The sequence below is a fragment of the Python bivittatus genome, unplaced genomic scaffold (genome assembly GCF_059951505.1).
Source record: "Python bivittatus isolate LINGU-HERP-01145 unplaced genomic scaffold, Pbiv_v1 ctg000520_np1212, whole genome shotgun sequence".
NCBI classification, from domain to species: domain Eukaryota; kingdom Metazoa; phylum Chordata; class Lepidosauria; order Squamata; family Pythonidae; genus Python; species Python bivittatus.
Window position 1 is genome coordinate 560,736 of NW_028277080.1, and position 19,360 is coordinate 580,095.

A 19,360-nucleotide genomic window follows, 5' to 3' on the forward strand; every position below is an offset into this window, starting at 1 on the left:
AGATATACTTTAACCAGACAATCACCTCTATACTCAAAAGCAGGTCTGTTCTTTAAACTAGCATCTACTTGCAAATATTCAAGTCATCAATCTTTGGAGTAGTTCCTGTTTTCGGAGCTACTAATATAAAGCTTGAAGGGCGTTTACCTTCCAGAGCACCTTGAAATACTACAAAATTTGTCTTTACCCCCAAACAATTCTCTGTTAGTTTTTAGCTTTTTTCAAAATATAAAATTCTTAGGTTATGTTCTCATAGCAAAGCATTTCAATGGCACATATTTGATCTTGGAAGCTAAAGATAAAATTCAAGCAATAAAACAAGATGAAAGGAAAAAAGCAAGTTATTGAATAGCAATTGCAGTCAAGTAATTGCTTGAATGAAGCAATGAGTTCAAAAATCAAGGCATTCAATTTGCACAAAACAAAAATACTTTCTAATCCTGCCTTGCCGAACAACCAATTTATACTGAGCCAATGCGGTGTAATAAACTAAGTGGTGGCCTCTAACTTCTGTATTGCTTACTGGATGATAACAGAGCACACCATACACTCAGACTATCCAGCTCCACAACGTTCCTAGAGAAAGAGATTCAGGTCAAATCCATATACATGTACTGAGATGTTTCACCATATAAATGTGGCCAGTGAAGAAAATAAATAACTGTCACAGTAGTCAGCTGATTTAAGTATTGAAATAAGAGTCATTATTTTTTAAAACCAACTTACTGTGGCCAGATCTAAAGGTGTCTGGCCTTCTTGATTCTTCATTGTTGGATCTGCTCCATGTGCTAGAAGTAGAGCACAGAGCTGCGTCCTTCCTTTTTGTGCTGCTTCATGCAATGGTGTAAATGCCCATTTATCTGTGGCATTTACACAGGTATTGTACTTAATCAGCAGAGCTGCTATATCAACATGCTGGGGAAAAATGGAAAAAATACATAATAGGAAGAATTCCCAGTTCAAAAAGAGAAAAGCAAACACGTTAAATGATTTGTTATGCATTCAGAGCTATGACGCAGATGGATGCATTCAGCACTGGAAATATAAAAATTTATATATTTAGGTAGTTCCTTATAGAGAGATCTATGAGCAATGAACATATTAGTTAGCCAGTATGTAAAATATACTACAACTCCAGATTGAGGCTCTTTCAGTTCTTCAGCGATCTAAACTTTCTTAATGAGAGATGCACTTGTCATTTTTATTTTTCTATGCAGAAACTGAAAAAAGCTAGCATCAATTACAACTAGACAGAAAATGGAAGATGCAACTTCTTATTCATACATCATTTAATCTAGTCTTGGTTTTCACCTTCATAACAGATAATTATTTACCAAGAGGTAACATGACATTCACATTACCATAAAACAATTATGTGTTTTGTAGCAAAACAAGTCTTATAATTCCCCTTGTACATATTTTAGCAAAATTTTATAGAAGACTGAAATAAAATCAATTTTATGCTGCTATTCCCTTTTGGCTGCTCTAGTTTCTTCTTGTTTTATATTCATTAGCGTAATGCAGGTTGTAAGTTTTGACTCTACTGAGATTAATAAATAATGCTTACCCCATAGGATGCTGCATTATGTAGTGGAATTAATCCTCCCTTGTCTTGAGCATTAACATCAGCACCATGTTCTAGAAGATACTCAGCAACTTCCAAATTATTATAACCAGCTATGTGTAAAAAAAGTAAAGTATCAATGAAAACTCAGCAATTAAGGAATCATAGACCAAATAAAATACATATTTTAAAAAGTTTGCTATGTCCATTCTAAGGAGGATTTCCTGTGAATAAATTAATCCAATAACTCACTTACCAGCAAGATGTAATGGGGTGGAGTTCCGTCCCTGGGTATCACGGCAATTGATGTTTTCTGGAGAACATAATTTCTGAACTCGTGCTAGGCAGCCCTTTTTAGCAGCATCCAGCAGTGCAGCATCACCTCGCAGCAGGTCCTGTATATCAGTATCTCCCTCTTTCACCAAGTCTAAAGGGGTGTTGCCATCTCTGTTCTTTTTGGTTGGATCTGCTCCATGCTGCAAATAACATTTCTACTGTTTTACAGCTGAAACCTTTATCCTCCACGCCACCAAACATAGTTCCCATGCTGTTTATGTTTTAATATTATATAGCACTCTCAAGGTGCTTTAAAAATAGTATAAGCAGAACAAGATCCCTATTTTAAGAACATGTTTTCTAAATTTAGAAGACATAAAGGAATGCCATGCTATAAATAATATCTAACTTTAAGCTGATTTCATTTCATGACCTGATTCATTCTCCAAAGGACAAAAGTTTGCGGAAGAATCATATATGTATTTGAAAATATGCACCACAATCCATTCAGCTTATCACTGCATGGAATTAATTTTTACAGAGCAGAAGAGCTTTAGTCCAATTAATGCAGTTACATGATGACTCCAGAATTTATGCATGCTCATTATTCCAAACCACCAGGCACTTCCGTGGACAGCTAGGACATAAATATTTGTGTGTGTTGCAGAGGGGAGTTTTGGACTAAGAAAAACAAAGGGATGATTATAAACCATTTTTTAAAACTTTGATCCCCATCAAAGGTTATAGTAATATATGCTCTGATCACCTGTGATGGTTACAGGAATTATTTAGCCATTACTCCAAAGCAGGCAGCACAACTAAGCTGTAAAGCCCCAAGGAAGAGAAGGCTTGGGATCTCCAGCCACCCACTCTTCAGCCTCAGAATCACTACACAGGTCATTCTTTTTTTCAGCCTTTCTCATGACATAACCAAGACCTTGCTTTGTACTTCTAAGGCCTGATGCTAGATGGCACTTGGTTGTTGACATAACTGGCATTCCTACTCTGGGAAACTCTAGCTCTCAATGTAGTTCCCATATTGGGGATTGTAATCTAACTTTCATAATCCCAAATTAAGGATACTGGAAGACTGATACAGGGTAAACCTGTTTTGAATAAGAATGCCCAAGGATGCCCAAATAAATGTTTCATGAATCTACTTGTTTCTTTTAGATTCCAGGGGATGAAAGTATTAAATGAAGCTGTGTGTGTGTGTGTATAAATATTTGTTTTGGGTTGATACTCTAGCATCATGGAACTACTTCTTGACATCATGACATCAGGTTCTGGTAATTTATATTCCAGCATCCAGTTATAACACTTAACTTTTTATTAAATGTTGGTTTAACACTTAGTTGTGCGGTCCCGTATAAGCAGTTGAGAAATATATATTTCAAGGTTTTAAAGAAAATATTTAAAAGTTCCAGTTGCAAATAAAAGAGAAACATAGCTATTATTGACTGTTACACTTAGGCAAAGTAACGTATCTTTTTGGTTGTATTTCAATAAATGTGTGAGAGAATAATAGAGCACATTTAATAATCAGGCCACAGATCCATCAAATTCAACATTCTGTCTTAAGAATAATTAACCAGATAGCTTCCTCCAGAAATCTTTTTGGCAAATCAAGAAATCTTTCTTAGTCTATAACCATAAATATTCTTGAGTTTTGATCTCTAGTCTAGTGTGTCATACCCATAATTCTCTCCAGAATGGACAGCCCAGCATGGGCATGGCGGAGAAATCTATTATAAAACAACCTTTTGAGACATTTTATGGGGAAAATTAAGAATGAAATGCTAAATTAAATTGTTAGTGAAAGAGATAAACAAATCTGATTATGTGCATGACAATGCTATTATTGACAGTCTGAGAAATATCCAAAGCATTTAGAAAAAAGCAATTTTATGCATAACTGCCTTTCTAATTATTAAAACATTTAAAAATGGATGAGGAAAGTATTGGATATATACTAAACTCTCAGTTTAATGGATTTCAATTTAGTTGGTTTTGGACAAAACAGATGAAATTTTACTCTGGATACCACACCTCAGAAACGGACAAAGCCCGTTGTAGGTTTGTTAAATCAAGGGTTTACCATATTTGTAGGCATCAGCAAATGCAAAAGAAGTTACATGTTTACACTCTCATAACAAAGGAAGTATAGTTGACAGAAAGCTAGCAAAAACAACATTCCATTTCTCAAATTGTAATGCTATTCTGAAGATAGAATTCTTTAAGAGAAGAATATTAGTAAATAGAATCAATGATGCTGAACAATGTCTGCCAAATGATATGTCCATAAAAAATATTTAAACAATCTTTCAAACAAAGCAGTATTTTTCTTTTGTGTTATTCTATAAATTACTGTATTCTTTTCAACTCACTTCTTAAACCCAAAGCTAGCTTAACTGGCTTGTTCTGTCTACCTTGAGGCTCATGAGTCCAAGTGAATTCTCCAATAATTTTCCAAGAGAATTACTCTTTAAAATAAAATGTCCTTTGCAAGTTCCAACATTAGACTTTCAAACTCATTACTATTAACCTTTTCTTCTCAATATTTACTCTTAAATACATACACACACTCTTATTAAACTACCTAAACTTCATTTTTTTGGAAGATCTAAATTTTCACTTCTTTATATTTCATCAATACATGAGTTAAGAAAATCTAATTTAAATATAATACTTAAATATAGCAAGATTCTTGTCTGAAATTGTTTCCTGCAAAAGAACTATATCTACTTTTTCTTACTCAATCCAGTTATTTTCTATCTGTCAGTTACTGGCCCTACTCCAAGTCTAGCCACAGTGTACTGCATTTAATATGTTGCTCCAAATGAGGCTATGGGATAACATTAAACTCAAAAGAAATAGATACACATCTTTATTGGCTACATGTTGACATCTCTCTTTTGCTAGATCTTAATGGAAAAAAAATTCGAATGAATGTTAATTTTTTTATTTAAAAATATCAATTATCCTGGAATAGACTCATTAGTAAAAGTGATTTCTATATATAGGTTTTTGCATTCTTTTCCTTACTCAGAGAGACAACGCCTCTGTGACTCTGGGCACACAGAAACAACAGAGCATGTGCTTCTCCAGTGCTTGTACTACATTCGTACTAGCCTCATCTTACCATTACTGCATAAATACCCAGGGCACAAGGACAATTCTATGCCTCCCTGCTGCTTTCAGATACCAACCCTACTACAACATACAATGTTGCCAGGTTCTAAGCAGCAGCACTCAAAATTTGTTGGATGATGACCTGTGCTATAAACTAGACTTAATGAGCATCATGTTCACCATATTAGAGTGTTCTGTAATTTGATAAAGTCTTCCACATACTAACCTTTTGTGCTACACCCATCTAATGCTCCTACCATTTAGATTCTTGTTTTCTATATATACTTTCTGTTTTAATACATATAACTTTTATATCTTCTAGCTCTTCATATTTTTTCCCTCTGATGTATCTTCTAAGCTTTTTAATTGACTGTACCCCAACCTCCTTATTTTGGTCTATGACCATAATAAAGATTTGACTGACTTCTCCTAAGGAACTTCCCTACCCTCTTTTTTTTGTGTGTGTGGGGGGAGAAATACCTTGCAACTACAATGGCTCTCAAAAAAATTCTGATACCATGTCAACTAAGGAGAAGCCAGGGAAAAAGATTAGAGGTGCTGTGATTTCTTTTTCCCCAGAGGAGCAAATGATCTTTCTCTTCATTGTGGTCTAGAACTAGATATGGACAATGGTAGCCACCTCCTTCACATCACAAGGAATTTGTGTATTAATCTGAGGAGATAGCACTCTCTCATTAGGTTGATTACATAAAACAGTTCAAATCTCCCCTTCCACAGACTGTGGGGAAAACAGAAAGATGGAGTAGGCCAGATATGATAGCTCCAATTGATAGCTTCAATTCCAGCCATTAAAACTTGGTAAAACCTTATGAAAGTTGTAGTTCCAAACTTCTAAGGTTAATCAATTGCCTATTCCCAAGGACAATTATCATGGTTAGTAATCTCATGACTATCAACATGAAGAAGTAAACAGGAAAGAATTATGTTCATACCCTGCTGAGTACCACCTCAAAATATCTGGGTGCTTGATTAAACACTATTTTAATCTTTTCTGTTTTTGTGAATCATATAATATTATATAATATATAGCATGTTATAATCAGATAACTTGCAATGAATCAAAGAAACACAGAGCTTCCTCCTCTGCATCTCTCCAAAGAGCTTTGACAGAATTTAGACAGATTTCTTTTCAGAATTTCTCATGGTTCTATCCCAGTGGGAGAGACAAATAATTAAATACTATTCCAATTCAACCTTGGAACCAGTTTCACTTTAAGTAAGTGTGCTCAGAAGTTGCACATCAGCATCTGACTACCTAAAAGCCAGAATTGTATTCTGATGTTTAATGTAATGTAGCAGTTAATGTTTACCCAAACAAGCTTTTTTAAAACCCAGAATGAAGTTAACACAATTTTGGTAAGAATCTCATCATGTCTCTATAATGGTGTTATCTGAGTGACCATGAAGTTTCAGCCATAGCATTTTTATCATACACTCACATGACAAAAGCAGGTTGCAAAAAAGGGGGAAAGCTAATTTTAGGAATTAATTTCTCTGCCTCTCCAATCTGAAAGATTTACTTGTGGCATTTTATTCTAATTGTTGCTAATAGTTCTGCAGCAGATTACAGACTAATACTGATATGCAGATGATTGACTGTACCATTCAGTGCACATGCAAACTATTTATTTGCAGAGATATTTCAATTTATAGATATATTGCAACCTAAAATTAGAGTGCAATGCCTTCCTTATAAACAATAGAACTGTTTATTATTATACTAATAAGAGTTTTATTCTGAAGAAAACTACATGGAATTGCTGCATATATTATCATGTGTCATAGCCTGAAGTAAGCAAAGAGTCTTTAGGAAAACAGTTTAAAGTACATACTTTGAGAAGGAGCTTGCATATTTCATATTTTCCCTTTGCTGCTGCTTCATGTAGTGGTGTAAACTTCCACAAATCGGCAACATTAACAGAAGCCCCATGTCGCACCAATAGCTCTGCAACTTCATAGTGTCCATATGAACAAGCATTGTGCAGAGGTACTAATCCACTGATAAATAAATAAAAAAAATTAAGATCATTTATCAAGATCTAAAAGTAAAAAATGCAGTTATTCTTCAAACTAATTGCTAGCTTATTTTTCTATTTTATTGACGCTATTAACTGAAGTAGTAAACTGTTTGCACTTCACTGGGGAAAAAAAATCAACTTTCAAGAACTGTGGCAATAATATAATGACATCACTGCAAGGGTGAGACTGAGATATCCAAGATGGAGAAACAGCAATCTCAGTTACTGCATGCATTAATACACTATTGAGCAAGATTTAATAGACTTGAATTTCATCTACTTTTCTTTGTTGTCTACAAAAAACATAATAGATGAAGACTTTGAACTGCACCTAAAAGGTTAATAAGGCCCTGGGAAGCAAGCATAGAAGCAAAAAGGCTGCAAATGAGTTCCATTTATTTGTTTATGGACCTAGACAAATTTTATGAATACAACAACTACTGGAGGATGGATGGATGGATGGACAGACAGATAAAATAAGAATGAAAATGAAAATTTGTAAGACAGGCCTGAAACAGTTCAGAACATACACAAGTATGATTGTCATTAGGGAGGTCGATGTATCTGCCAGTTGTCACCCTAATGAGAAGAGCACCAATTTGGGCCAAGAAGACATATATGTGGGTCATATAAAATGTTAAAAAAAATATCTAGGGAATAGTCCAGGATGAGGGGGAAATTGCACCATAGCACAGATGGTAAATACTGGCTCTGTCAGATTGGATGTCTTAATCCCAGATCCTCTGTTTAAATTTGGCCAAGCTTTTAGTGAGCAGATATTGCTGGAACCAGTATGCCAAATCATCATGTATTTCTCTCCTTAGGGAAGAAAAGAATGCATTTAACAAGGTAAAGTGAACCAAGGAAATTTCCCAAAGGAGAGAAAGAAAGAGCTCATTCTACCCATACAGAAAACAGTAAATTGCAGGGTCTCAATTACCCTTTATCCTTTGCATGCACATCTGCTCCGTGATGAAGCAAGTATTCAACTACTGAAACTCGATTATAACCTGCAGCAAAGTGCAACGGAGTTGAATGACGTCCCTCCAAATCTCTGCAATTCACATTCTGCGGACTGCAAAGTTGCTGCATAAAAATGAGAAAAGAAAACATCCATAGTAGAATTCATTGCAGACATTTCAAACAGTCCACCCCCAAAACATTATAACAACAATAATAAAGATTCATGTGACAATATAAAAAATAACTAAGTCTCTGGGTACATGTCATGTCATAATAAAATAACTAAGGTTCCACACTGCTGGGGTTTTTTTTCAGAAATTTTAAAAAATCCAAAAATTTGAGGTTAGCATAGCACTTTTCAATTTGACACATAGTGCAAAAAAAGGGAACTTCATCAATATGCCATCATTTATTTTTATTTTAACTAAGAAAAATTAATCATTTGGAGTTTTATTGAAGGAGAGCATTTCAAATCTGTAGTTTCATTAATGCCATTTAAAACCCCCAAATCATGTGCACTACAATTAATTTAATTAGGTGTCAAGAGTTGAAGCTAAGAATTATGGCATTACATAATGCTCGTTTTATTTTTAGGTGCATCGCATCACTTTCAGCTAGACTTAACCAGCTGTATAACCTTCCTATAACTTTGGTAATAAATGTGTACATAAATACACAATCCCCTTTTATACTGATTAATGTGTTTTAATGAGAAATTTTCATTACAGATAATTGATTTCAGTTAGATATGTACAACAATAAACAATAAAGCTTAAATTCTGCACTAATATGTTGTTGTTGTTGTTGTTGCTGTTGTTAGATTTTTCATCCCACCTTTTTTATACATAACTCAAGGAGGTGAACATACCTGAATTTGTTGCCTAAATCCGAGTTTAGAAAGCTCACACTATCACTGAAAATTCTACCCTAGTTTTTGTAAGATTACAGTATCTTAAATACTTTAGCAGAAAGGAGGTTTATAAAAAGATTAGGGCTGTGCAGCACCTTGGATTCAAATGGAAAAATGATGGTTTGAAACATGTGGGGGCACAGACATAGCAACTTGCTAAAGCAACCGCACTTTTCTTGGGATCATGTGGCTGCCCTCCACAACACAACTGTCACATGATCCTGAGAAAAGACATTTGGTTTAGAGAGTTGCAGACATTTGCACTGAGCATGAAACTGAGCAAACTCAGGGAGGCAGTGAAGGACAGGAAGGCCTGGCGCAATATGGTTCATGGGGTCACGAAGAGTCGGACACGACTTAACGACTAAACAACAACAACAGACATTTGCACCCCTCCATGTTTTGATGCACCTTTTTTGCTGTTGAAGCCAAAGTATTGCATAGTTCTGATATAAATGATTTTGATATGGTATGCAAAAGGTAGTCCTCAAGTAACAACCATTTGTTCAGCAACCATTCAAAGTTACGACAGTGCTAAAAAAAGGACTTAAGACAGGTCCCCCAAATTAAAGCCATTGCAGCGACTCCGAGGTTATGTGATTGTGATCTGGGTGCCTGGCAACCCGTTCGCATTTATGAGCAGTTGCTAAGCACCCTGTGTTCACATGACTGCTATTTGCAACCTTCCCTGCTGGCTTCCCACAAGCAAAGTCAATGGGGAAGCTGGCAGGGATGGTTGCAAGTTGCTCGGGTAAGTCTCCCCCACCCACCTGGGCCTTTCTTCGCTCGCTCTCACACATCGCACCGTGCCCTCCTTCCCCCTTCACTCACTTGCATGGCACCGTCCTTCCCTTCTTTGCTCACTCGCATGGACTAGTGCCCTCCTTCCCCCTTTGCTTGCACACATGGGCCACGCCTCTTCACACTGCACTGTGGCTCTGGGGCTTTGCAGGAGGAAGGCGAATGCCTCACAAATGGCCAGCAGCTTCCAATGCGAGCTGGAGAGTCCTTAGCGCCTGTAAGCACCCCTGAAAATTCCTTGAGCAAGCGAAGGAGGGTGCAGTGTGTGTGTGTGTGTGAGTGAGCAAAGGGGGAAGGAGGATGCTGGTGTGTGTGAGTGAGTGAGTGGTGGGAGCAGTGCATGCAAGTGAGTGGAGGGCACTGCTGTGTGTGAGTGAGTGAAAGGGGAAGGAGGGCGCTGGTGTGTGCAAGCAAGTGAAGGGGGAAGGAGGGCGCTGGTGTGTGCAAGCAAGTGAAGGGGGAAGGAGGGCGCTGGCGTGTGCAAACAAGTGAAGGGGGAAGGAGGGCACTGGTGCATGCAAGTGAGCGAAGGAGAGAGCGGTGCACACATGCCAGCGAAGGGAGACAGAGGGTGCTGGTGCGTGCGTGCGAGCAAAGGGGGAAAGAGGGCCAAGAAGCCCGAGCCGCAGTATGGCAAGCAGCTCCAGAGCCATGTGGTCCTGGGGCTGCTTGGAGCCCTGCAAGGCAGGGTGCAGGGCCACCAAAAGGGCAGATATGGTGGGGGGAGATAGGCAGGCAAGGGGAGTTGGAGGCAGTCCCTTACCTTACTGAGGCTCAAGGCTGGGAGTGACCAAGCCTGGAATGGCTTGGATTGGGGTGGTTCCTCGGCTAATGACTGGCAGAATTTGCTTAACAATGGCAATAGGGAGTGCCAGGATTGCTGTCGCTAAGTGATGCGGTCATGTGATGTCTCGCTTTACGACTGCATTGCTTAGCAACGGAAATTCCGGTCCCAATTGTGGTTGTAAGTAGAGGACTACCTGTATTAAAAAAGGAAGTAAAAATTTCTGACAACCTAAAAATTGAATTTGTAGGAGAGAAGCATGTAAGTCCAATGACCACTGCAGACCATCATGATAAAATAGTTTTTTTTCATGATATTTAAAGTGGCCATATCTATCTTAAACTTCTTGTAATCTTTAAACTCCAACATACCTTTACAGTTTCCAAATCTCCAGCCTTAGATGCTTCCAACAGTCTATAATCCACATCAGAAGTATGTACTGGGGTATTTTCTACTTGACAGATGAAAAAAACAGTAAGCATTGCGGCTTTACAGGATATTTTAGGTTAGAAAGTATCATTAACGCTCAAGAAGAGTGTATCATTACTTCTAGAATTGTGATTATAACTGAGTTACAAGTATGAAAATTCCCAGCTCAAATCTCATCCCTTGCTTAAGCTCATGGAGTTAACATCAGTCCCAATCTTGTAGATGGAGAATAGTGTTGACTCAATTTACATAGTTCCTGTTAAGGTAAGTGTCAATAAAAGACTTAATAGTGCTAACTTACTAATATTTAAAAATACTTAATCCTACATGCATATATATGTACCAATCATGCTATTCCCTTTCAGATGGGCAACTTTAAGCAAAGCCCAGAAAAGGAGTAAGAAATAGCAAATTTAAGAAATGAAAGGCATGACATCTGAAAAAAAGAAGGAAATATAGTTAAATCTAGTTTACACCAACATCATTCAATATACTACACCTGTAAGAAAATGTATAAATTGGAGACCTAAACACCTAAACTGCACTTCCCAATTTTTATTCCTCTTGCACTCTTTTGATCACCATGCTGCCAAATGCTTCCAAGGCAAGCATAAACTAATCTCTTGTAGTTTTTGCATTCACACTTTTTCCTTTGTACAGTGGAACAAGAACCACATTCTTCTAATTATCAGACACAGACACATTCTTCACATAGTAAAGTCAAACATTATGACCGTAATAAAGATTTGATAGTAAAGTTATACAGTCTCTTTATAAGCAAAGCTCATCCATATTTTAACATTTCTCCAGTTATAATATCTACAACGGCAACCTTACCAATTTTCAACATTCTCGCAGCACTTACGACTTAATAATTTTTTTTTTCTTGGACACCAACATTTTAGCATTTGCTATTCTGTGATATATCACAATTATTCCCTTTGAAATCTCTAGAATACTCCTTCTACGTTTCTTCACTTGTTTCATCCCAAATAATTAAATCACTTTTGCTTTTAATTCTGTTTACTGGTTCTTGTTTCATCACTTCCAAAATTATTTTTATTTTCATCAATTGCTTCTTTTTATGTTAGGAATTCCTTGTTCTCAAGGTAGATAAAATAGAGCAGTAATAATAACAATACAATTCAATGAACAAGCTCTCTAATTCCAAATAAAAACATTTTGTCTCATATATACCTTCGTCAGTTTCATCCAAATGATTAAAAACATCACCACATGCTTAACATGTGCTCTTAGAACATTTCCCAGCTCAATCTCTGTAATAATCTTAAGACTAGCACAGTTAATTTGATCTTCTATTTTCTTGTATTCCTCTATCACAGTTGGAGCCATGTATTAAAAAGGACAAGTGGCAAGCGGTAGGAAACCGACATGCACATTTTCTGTCCAGACTTTTAATGTTATTTTGTTGTTTAATAATAAAAGATGAGAGACGTGAGCAGATTTATGAAAAGAGAAATTAAGGCCCACTAAGTTTATGTAGCAGAAAATGACAAGCAGTAGGAAATAGACATGCATACTTTCTGTCCAGATTTTTAATGTTATTTTGTTGTTTAATAATAAAAGATGAGGCATATGAGCCGATTTATGAAAAGAGAAATTAAGGCCCACCAATTGAGTCATATTTCTATTCTAAAGTTTTTTTTCACACTTTAAAATTGCTCATAATTCTGCAGAACTGCAGAGCAAGATAATTAGAATGAATTTCAAAAATCTAAAATTAGAACCAAACAGGCTTTTTTTCTGAAAATCAAAATTACCCTTCTGTTGTCAAGCAATCAAATACCTACCATTCAATATCTGCTGCACTGCTTCATTGCCCATTTGTGCTGCTGTGAAACCTTGTAAGGAGACGATGGAGGGGTCAGAGCCATAATTCAACAGGAGGCGACACGTCTGCAGGTGACCTGCCAAAGCAGCCCTGTGCAAAGCAGTCTGTCCAAGTGTGTCTAGTGCATTCATCTAAGGAGAAAATAAATAATACATACATTTATACATATACACTGATATAGAGTATTTATATAAAGTTTTCCATTGAGAGCTTATTTATTATTTCTACTTCATTTCACAACCTATGTTGATAGACAGGCCAAGAAAGCAGCTTCTTATGAGTAGAACAGGTCCTACTTCTTTTTCATCTTCATCTTCCTCAGGGTGCCATAACAGAATGGGTTATTGGGGTATCAGGAGGCCTTCAATGCTTTAACGTTCCCCATTTATATGAATAGGAATTTAGGGCTGTGCAACAATCCAGACTCAACAGGAGAGAGGCGATATGGACTGCAAGTGAGTAGCACTTACAAGAAAAGGCACTCATCTTTAAGGAGTTACTGACAGGAACTACATGAGTGCCACCAAGCATTTAAAATCACCCTTAAACCTTTGAATTTGGATCACTGCACAGCCCTAGTTATTTCCCTTAAGGAGTCAAAAGGATTTTATGGGGACTGGTGAAACTTTACACTGAATACCAGGTATTCACCCGAAGTATCTCTTCCTCTCACAGAAAAACGATCATGCTTCTGTAACACTAGTAATTTGTTCTGCAGTTTGCCAAAAGTGTATTTTTAGGATTATGAAAATATTCAGTCTTCTTCCTAGGGTTCCGATTCTGAGCCAGAGGTCTCCATGCAAGATACAGTTGTTACTATCTCTCAGGAAGTGGACCTCACTGACTCAGGGCAATAAAGGAGTCCCTGTGGCTGAACCAACTCAGAAGATAATGCTACCATATATGGCTGGCAAAAATCCAGATGACCATTCAATGGGAGCAAACAGATACAGGAAAAACTAATCCTTCAATTCCATCCAGTGATCAAGATTTTTGCAAGTCCAGATACGTTGGTTGTTGTTTCCAACTCTTTGTGACTGATGGATATTATTTCAATAGGATTGTCTACTTGTAACTACTTCTTTGAATTCATGTAAGCTCATGCTTGTGTCATCAGTGACAGTACCTAACTATTGTGTCCTCCTCTAGCCTCTTTTTTGAATACCTTCAATTATTCCAAGCACCATCTTCTCCAATAACTCTTACCTTTGTGTTATGCCCAAAGTATTTAAAGTATAGCTTCATTATTAGTACTTTCAGTAAGCAGCTGGGTTTTACCTAAGTCAGTACTGAATGACACAGTCTTCTTATAGACCAAGGTATTCTCAACCACCTTCTCCAGCATCACAGCTGAAAGGCATTCATTTTTCTTTGGTCAGCCTTTCTGATTGCCCAGATTTTATAGCCTTATGCTACAACTGGGAAAATTATGGCCTTAATAACACATACCTTTTACGTCTGCGTGAAATCTCTGCACTATAATATCTTGTATAGATTTGCCACAGACTTTCTCTCAAGTAGCAGATGTCCATTTCATGGATGCAATCACCATTCCTGTGAATTTTTGAGCCTAAGAGAGTAACTACTACTGTGTCTTCTGCCTATCTGCATTGGACTGGCACTACCTGATTTCATAATCTTAGGGGGTCTTTTTCAATATTGAGCAGCAGACCAGCTTGTACATTCTTTGCTTTCATAAGAGATTCCTTAAGGCTTCCTTGTTTCTAGCCCTCAGAATAGTATCATCAGTATAAGTAAGGTTATTTCTATTTCTTTAGCTTGGCACTTCTCATCCTATATTCTGCATACAACTTAAATAAACACAGTGACACTATATAATCTTGGAACATTCCTCTCCCAATTATGAACCATTTAGTTGTTCCATGTTCTATTGCTTCCTGGTAATCACAGAAAGTATTCAATGGGCAGATGATTTGCTACATCCATATTTTCAATGGCTATCCACAATTTGTTGAGGTCTATACAGTCAAAAGCCTTAACAAAATCACAGGATTCTCCTGTGTCCCTTTCTGATTGGACTGTGAACAAACTCAGAAGTCTTCAGTTTTGAGTAAATACTCAATTCCAAACATAATTTGCATTTGAATAGTATGTGGTTGGTACTGTTTATTTGATACATATCCCATTTTGATTCAGCAGCTCAATGTGGCATACACAGTACTTTCTTCTCCTATTTTTACTTACGACACATCTATGCAAATAAGCAGCTTACTTCTTATTCAGGGTAATTACTACTTCTAAAACACAAGTAATTATTGAAATTTAGATGAAAAGTATACTGTGTAGCCTGAAATAAAGCCACATTAGACTAAGTTAGCTCTTGAGAAAGATTTCGCATATAATGATGGGAGGTCCCTCATCCTGTAATAGATGGATCCCTCCCTTATTTAACTCTACAGAGCATTTTTGCAGGAAACATCCAGGTTTAGTTTACTCCTGCAACTACATATGAAAACTGTGATGCCAAGATACTCGTGAAGATATATCAGGGATGTGTGTAGAACAAAAGCTTCAACACAGACTGTCTGGAACTCCCCATCCATCACTCCACTTAACCTGGAGTCTGAATTAGAAAAGAAAATAGGAAACCAGATTTCTCATTAAAGCCTCCTAAATATATTGCTTTTTAGCTGTTTGCTTTTTCCCCAATAAAGAAAATGTTAATATAGTAGGAAAATTATGTTCAAAATATATGCAAGCTATAAGGTACAAAAGTAAAGCATGAAACTATGAACACAGTCAAATACATAGCAAAAACATAGTAACCCAATTATATATCAGGAAGATGTCATAAAATAAACTGGTAAAAGGTATCTTCATATTTCAAATTACTTTTCTTACAGTACAAATACAGTAAGCTCCTTTTTCCTATCACTGAATTCATTTTTCAGGAGTGAAAAATAATGTATTTGCAACTACAACTGAAATGTTCCAAGCACTGCATTAGGCCTCCATAAATTAAAAGGACACTTACTCCAAGTGTATTCCATTAAAGTTTCTTTGGACTTTAGTACAAAGCAAATACCAGCAACAGCACAGAACCTTGCCCATAATCAAGAGAGTACTTTTTAAAAAACCATGAGATGTACTTTTTAAAAAAAAAGAAAAAGAAAATTGGGGATTTAATCGCCTCCATCAGGAATGCAACACAAATCATTAACTTCTAAAATGGAGATAATGTATTATTAAGGCAGGTATCTTGTTTTCAACTGGAAACCATGTACATTTAAATTAGAATTATGTGCCTTTAAAATAGGAAGTAATGCAGTTACTTTCCTGCTACTGGCAATAGCAACTATCACTTGTTCCATTGTTGTGTGCTGTTCTGATTGCTTGTTTTTCCTAAATTTCCATTTATCTTTGCTAAGAAAGAAACAATTGTTTTCTATTATCCTGTACCCAAATAAAATAGAGCAAAAAACCCCCTGCTTTTTCTTCCTAGTAGTAAGGACTATTCTTGGTATATGTTTAGATGTTCTAAATATGGGCTCTCAATTACAGTATTACTGGTAATAATTGAACATTGCCCAACTGCTGTGGGTTGGACAAAAGAAAATAAAAACATTTCATTATAGCACAAAACCAACTTGTGCCTCTTGTTGAACATGTTCCAACCAAGCAAAGCCAGTATTTCTTGCCTAAAATATCTATTCACCTATATAAACTTGAATTCAATTTTTAAAAAAGACACTTCTATTCATATATACATTAATTCTGCATTTTATTTTGCCCATTTCAAAATTAGATCAGCATTTAAGTTGATATTAAATCAAAATTCCAACTAATAGAAGCAAAACAGATTGAGGGATATCATGGTCACATTCATTAGTATTAAATGAAAATTTCTGTAATGTCCCATTGGTTTTCTTATAATAACATATAAATTTTAAAGCAGACTTCCCCAATCTGGTGCCCATCAGATGCATTGAACTTTTATGTCCCAAAATTCTTGGCCAACCTGGCTGTTATTCTGCAGCAATGCAGCATTCAGTACTCATTATAGCATTATGTTCTGCCAACATCTGTATCAGCTCAGCAGCGGAGCAACAGTTTGACAGTTGTGTATTACTGATTTTGACAGTTTCCAAATTATTTGTTTTCTAGAGATGAGGACATAAAGAGAAATTCTCAAGTATTTTCTCCTCAGATACATGACAAGAGGTTATGGTGGAAGCTTCTATTGGATACTGAAGGTAAGAAACTAGAAAGTGACTGATAGGTATCTAGGAGCAAGGTAAAATGAGCAAGCCACAACTCTCTCTACATAATTGCAACCTCCCAACAGAAATTTAATATGACCTTATTAAAGCTAAGTAAACAAAAATGGCAAAATGCTAGAAGTCTTACACCACAGTTTCAAGTCCCTATCTATATGAAAAGAACGAAATCAGACTTCCTAGTACATAAAGCACTGTCCCATATTTTGGCATTTCTGGGAGAGAATATTAGCAATTAGGTTATCTCAACCTCTCCTAAGACGAAGAATGCGCAAGCCATTAGAATAGTTCAACATGTTAAGTAATTTCTCCTCTCTGGCCCCAGTATTTATACATCAATAAGTCTCATCTTTCCCTGTTTGCGTGACATTATTTTTGCCCACTGCTTCCCATAGCCACTAACAATCAAGTGAGCATGCAGGCAATGCAGCCCTGTGGATGTAAAAAGATTGTCTGCACATGGTCAACTTCCTTTATGACAACCCATCAGTATCCATGGTAATATCTTCTCAGCTTTTAAAATAAGGTAACTTCGGTGGGTTCCAGATGAAAACTTCCACACATAATCACTGCCAACTCTTGTTGAACTGCAGCCTTAAAAATTAGGAAGATGCGCTCTTGCAATCTTTCTCACTGTCGATGTTCAGACAAATAACTCTCCTCCCAAGCTCAGTCTCTATCCACTAAATACACTTATTTCAGTGGCATCTAAACAAAGGCCACAAAAAATAACAGTCACAAGAGTGTTTACTAATTAACCTGCCTCTGAGCAATCTCCAGTGTTTACGGCACACAAAAGAGCAGGGGAGATTATATAGAAAATTCCCCAAATACATCTTTTAAGGGTCACTTCCAACAAGGCAAGCTTCCAAACACTTCTGTTAGAATAGAAGACACACATAACTGACCTATAACTTAACCCTTCTGCCTCTAATACATACTTTCCAAGACCGGAATAATTCATACCTATTTCAAGTAGCCAGGCCAATATGGAAGCTTGTCATTTGGATGACCTAGACAGAATTTCACACCATAACTGATGACATTACTAGAACTGTAATATTACCATGTGTTCTACTGTATTAAATGCTGAAAGACTGTCCAGAATCTGCAGATGAAATTGAAAGTCAGCCACCATGTTTGATGCAACTGGGATTGGTTCTGACTTTTAAAATTCTTTATGGTTTAGGAATAAGATATGTGGAACTATTCATCTTTGAATATTACTGGTATAACAGGCTCTACAGGAGTGTGGTTTGGTTTGTCCTGTCATTTGCAACGAAGTACATGGCTAACTAAGAGGAAGCTTTCTCCAATAACAGAATGCTGATCCCAGAAAAATCCACTTGGTATTATCTTCACTATCATTTTGGCACCAAGCAGAGTTCTAATTTACCAGACTTTTTTTGACTTTTGACTTCCAACTTTTAAAATATTGTTGTATTTTAATTACTGGATTTTATGACTATTTGAATTTTTTTTGCTATACAGGTAATCCTTGAATTACAACCACAATTGGGACCAGAACTTCCATCACTAAGTAATGCAGTCATTAAGTGAGTTGCACCTGATTTTACCACCTTTTTTGCCGCAGTTGTTAAGCAAATCACATGGTCCAGCTTCCCCCATTCATTCTCCTTTCAGAAACCCCCTGGGAAGTTCACAAATGGCAATCATGTGACCCTGGGACACTGCAACCATTGTAATACATGGTGGTTGCCAAACGCCCAAATTTTGATCACATGACTGTGGGGACCCTGCGATGGTTGCAAGTGCGAGGACCAGTCATAAGTCACTTTTTTCAGCATTGTCATAACTTCAAATGGTCGTTAAACAAATGGTCGTAAGTCGAGGACTACCTGTATCTGTATCTAGCACAAAGTGAATCCACTTTGAGATCCTTTATATTAATGAGACAATAAACAAAACATTCACTACCATCAGTTAAATATTCAGAGCATCCAGTGGCCAAATACATTATTCAATCAGCAAGAAGCTCACTTGGGAAACCCATTCTAATTAACAGCCTGAATGAACAATTATAGAACAATTTTGCCATTTAAATAAGTGGAAAGGATCTTTCCTAAAATGCTTCCCCACAGAAAAATAGAAAAAGTGAACAGCTGGCTTAGAATTCTAGTGCATTTGTGGATCTCTATATCAAAGTATTTTATGGTCCTATAAAACCTGCTTGGAGCAATGTCTACAACAAAAAACTAGAGAATAGCACTTGTATAATATGGCCTTAAATTATAGTGCACCTGTCTCGCACACAGTTAAAGCACTGTTGAAGTTAAATCTCTAACAAGATATAATACAGAATAGGTACATAAATTTATTTTCCCCCCTCCATTTACAATCCAAGATACAGT

The 19,360-nt window shown here is 36.6% G+C and overlaps 1 protein-coding gene across 2 annotated transcripts in view; it reads right to left on the bottom strand.

Moving 5' to 3' along the window:
• Positions 1–19,360, bottom strand: part of TNKS (tankyrase) — a 99,769-nt gene that overhangs the window by 13,583 nt on the left and 66,826 nt on the right. For both annotated transcript variants that reach the window (XM_007434776.4, XM_088147458.1), the window contains 7 exons: positions 12,710–12,881; positions 10,841–10,920; positions 7,952–8,097; positions 6,826–6,991; positions 1,821–2,040; positions 1,568–1,677; positions 727–915 (listed from right to left, as the gene is read on the bottom strand). In XM_007434776.4, the coding sequence (XP_007434838.2) occupies positions 727–915; positions 1,568–1,677; positions 1,821–2,040; positions 6,826–6,991; positions 7,952–8,097; positions 10,841–10,920; positions 12,710–12,881 (1,083 nt within the window). The remainder of the gene's footprint in view (positions 1–726; positions 916–1,567; positions 1,678–1,820; positions 2,041–6,825; positions 6,992–7,951; positions 8,098–10,840; positions 10,921–12,709; positions 12,882–19,360) is intronic.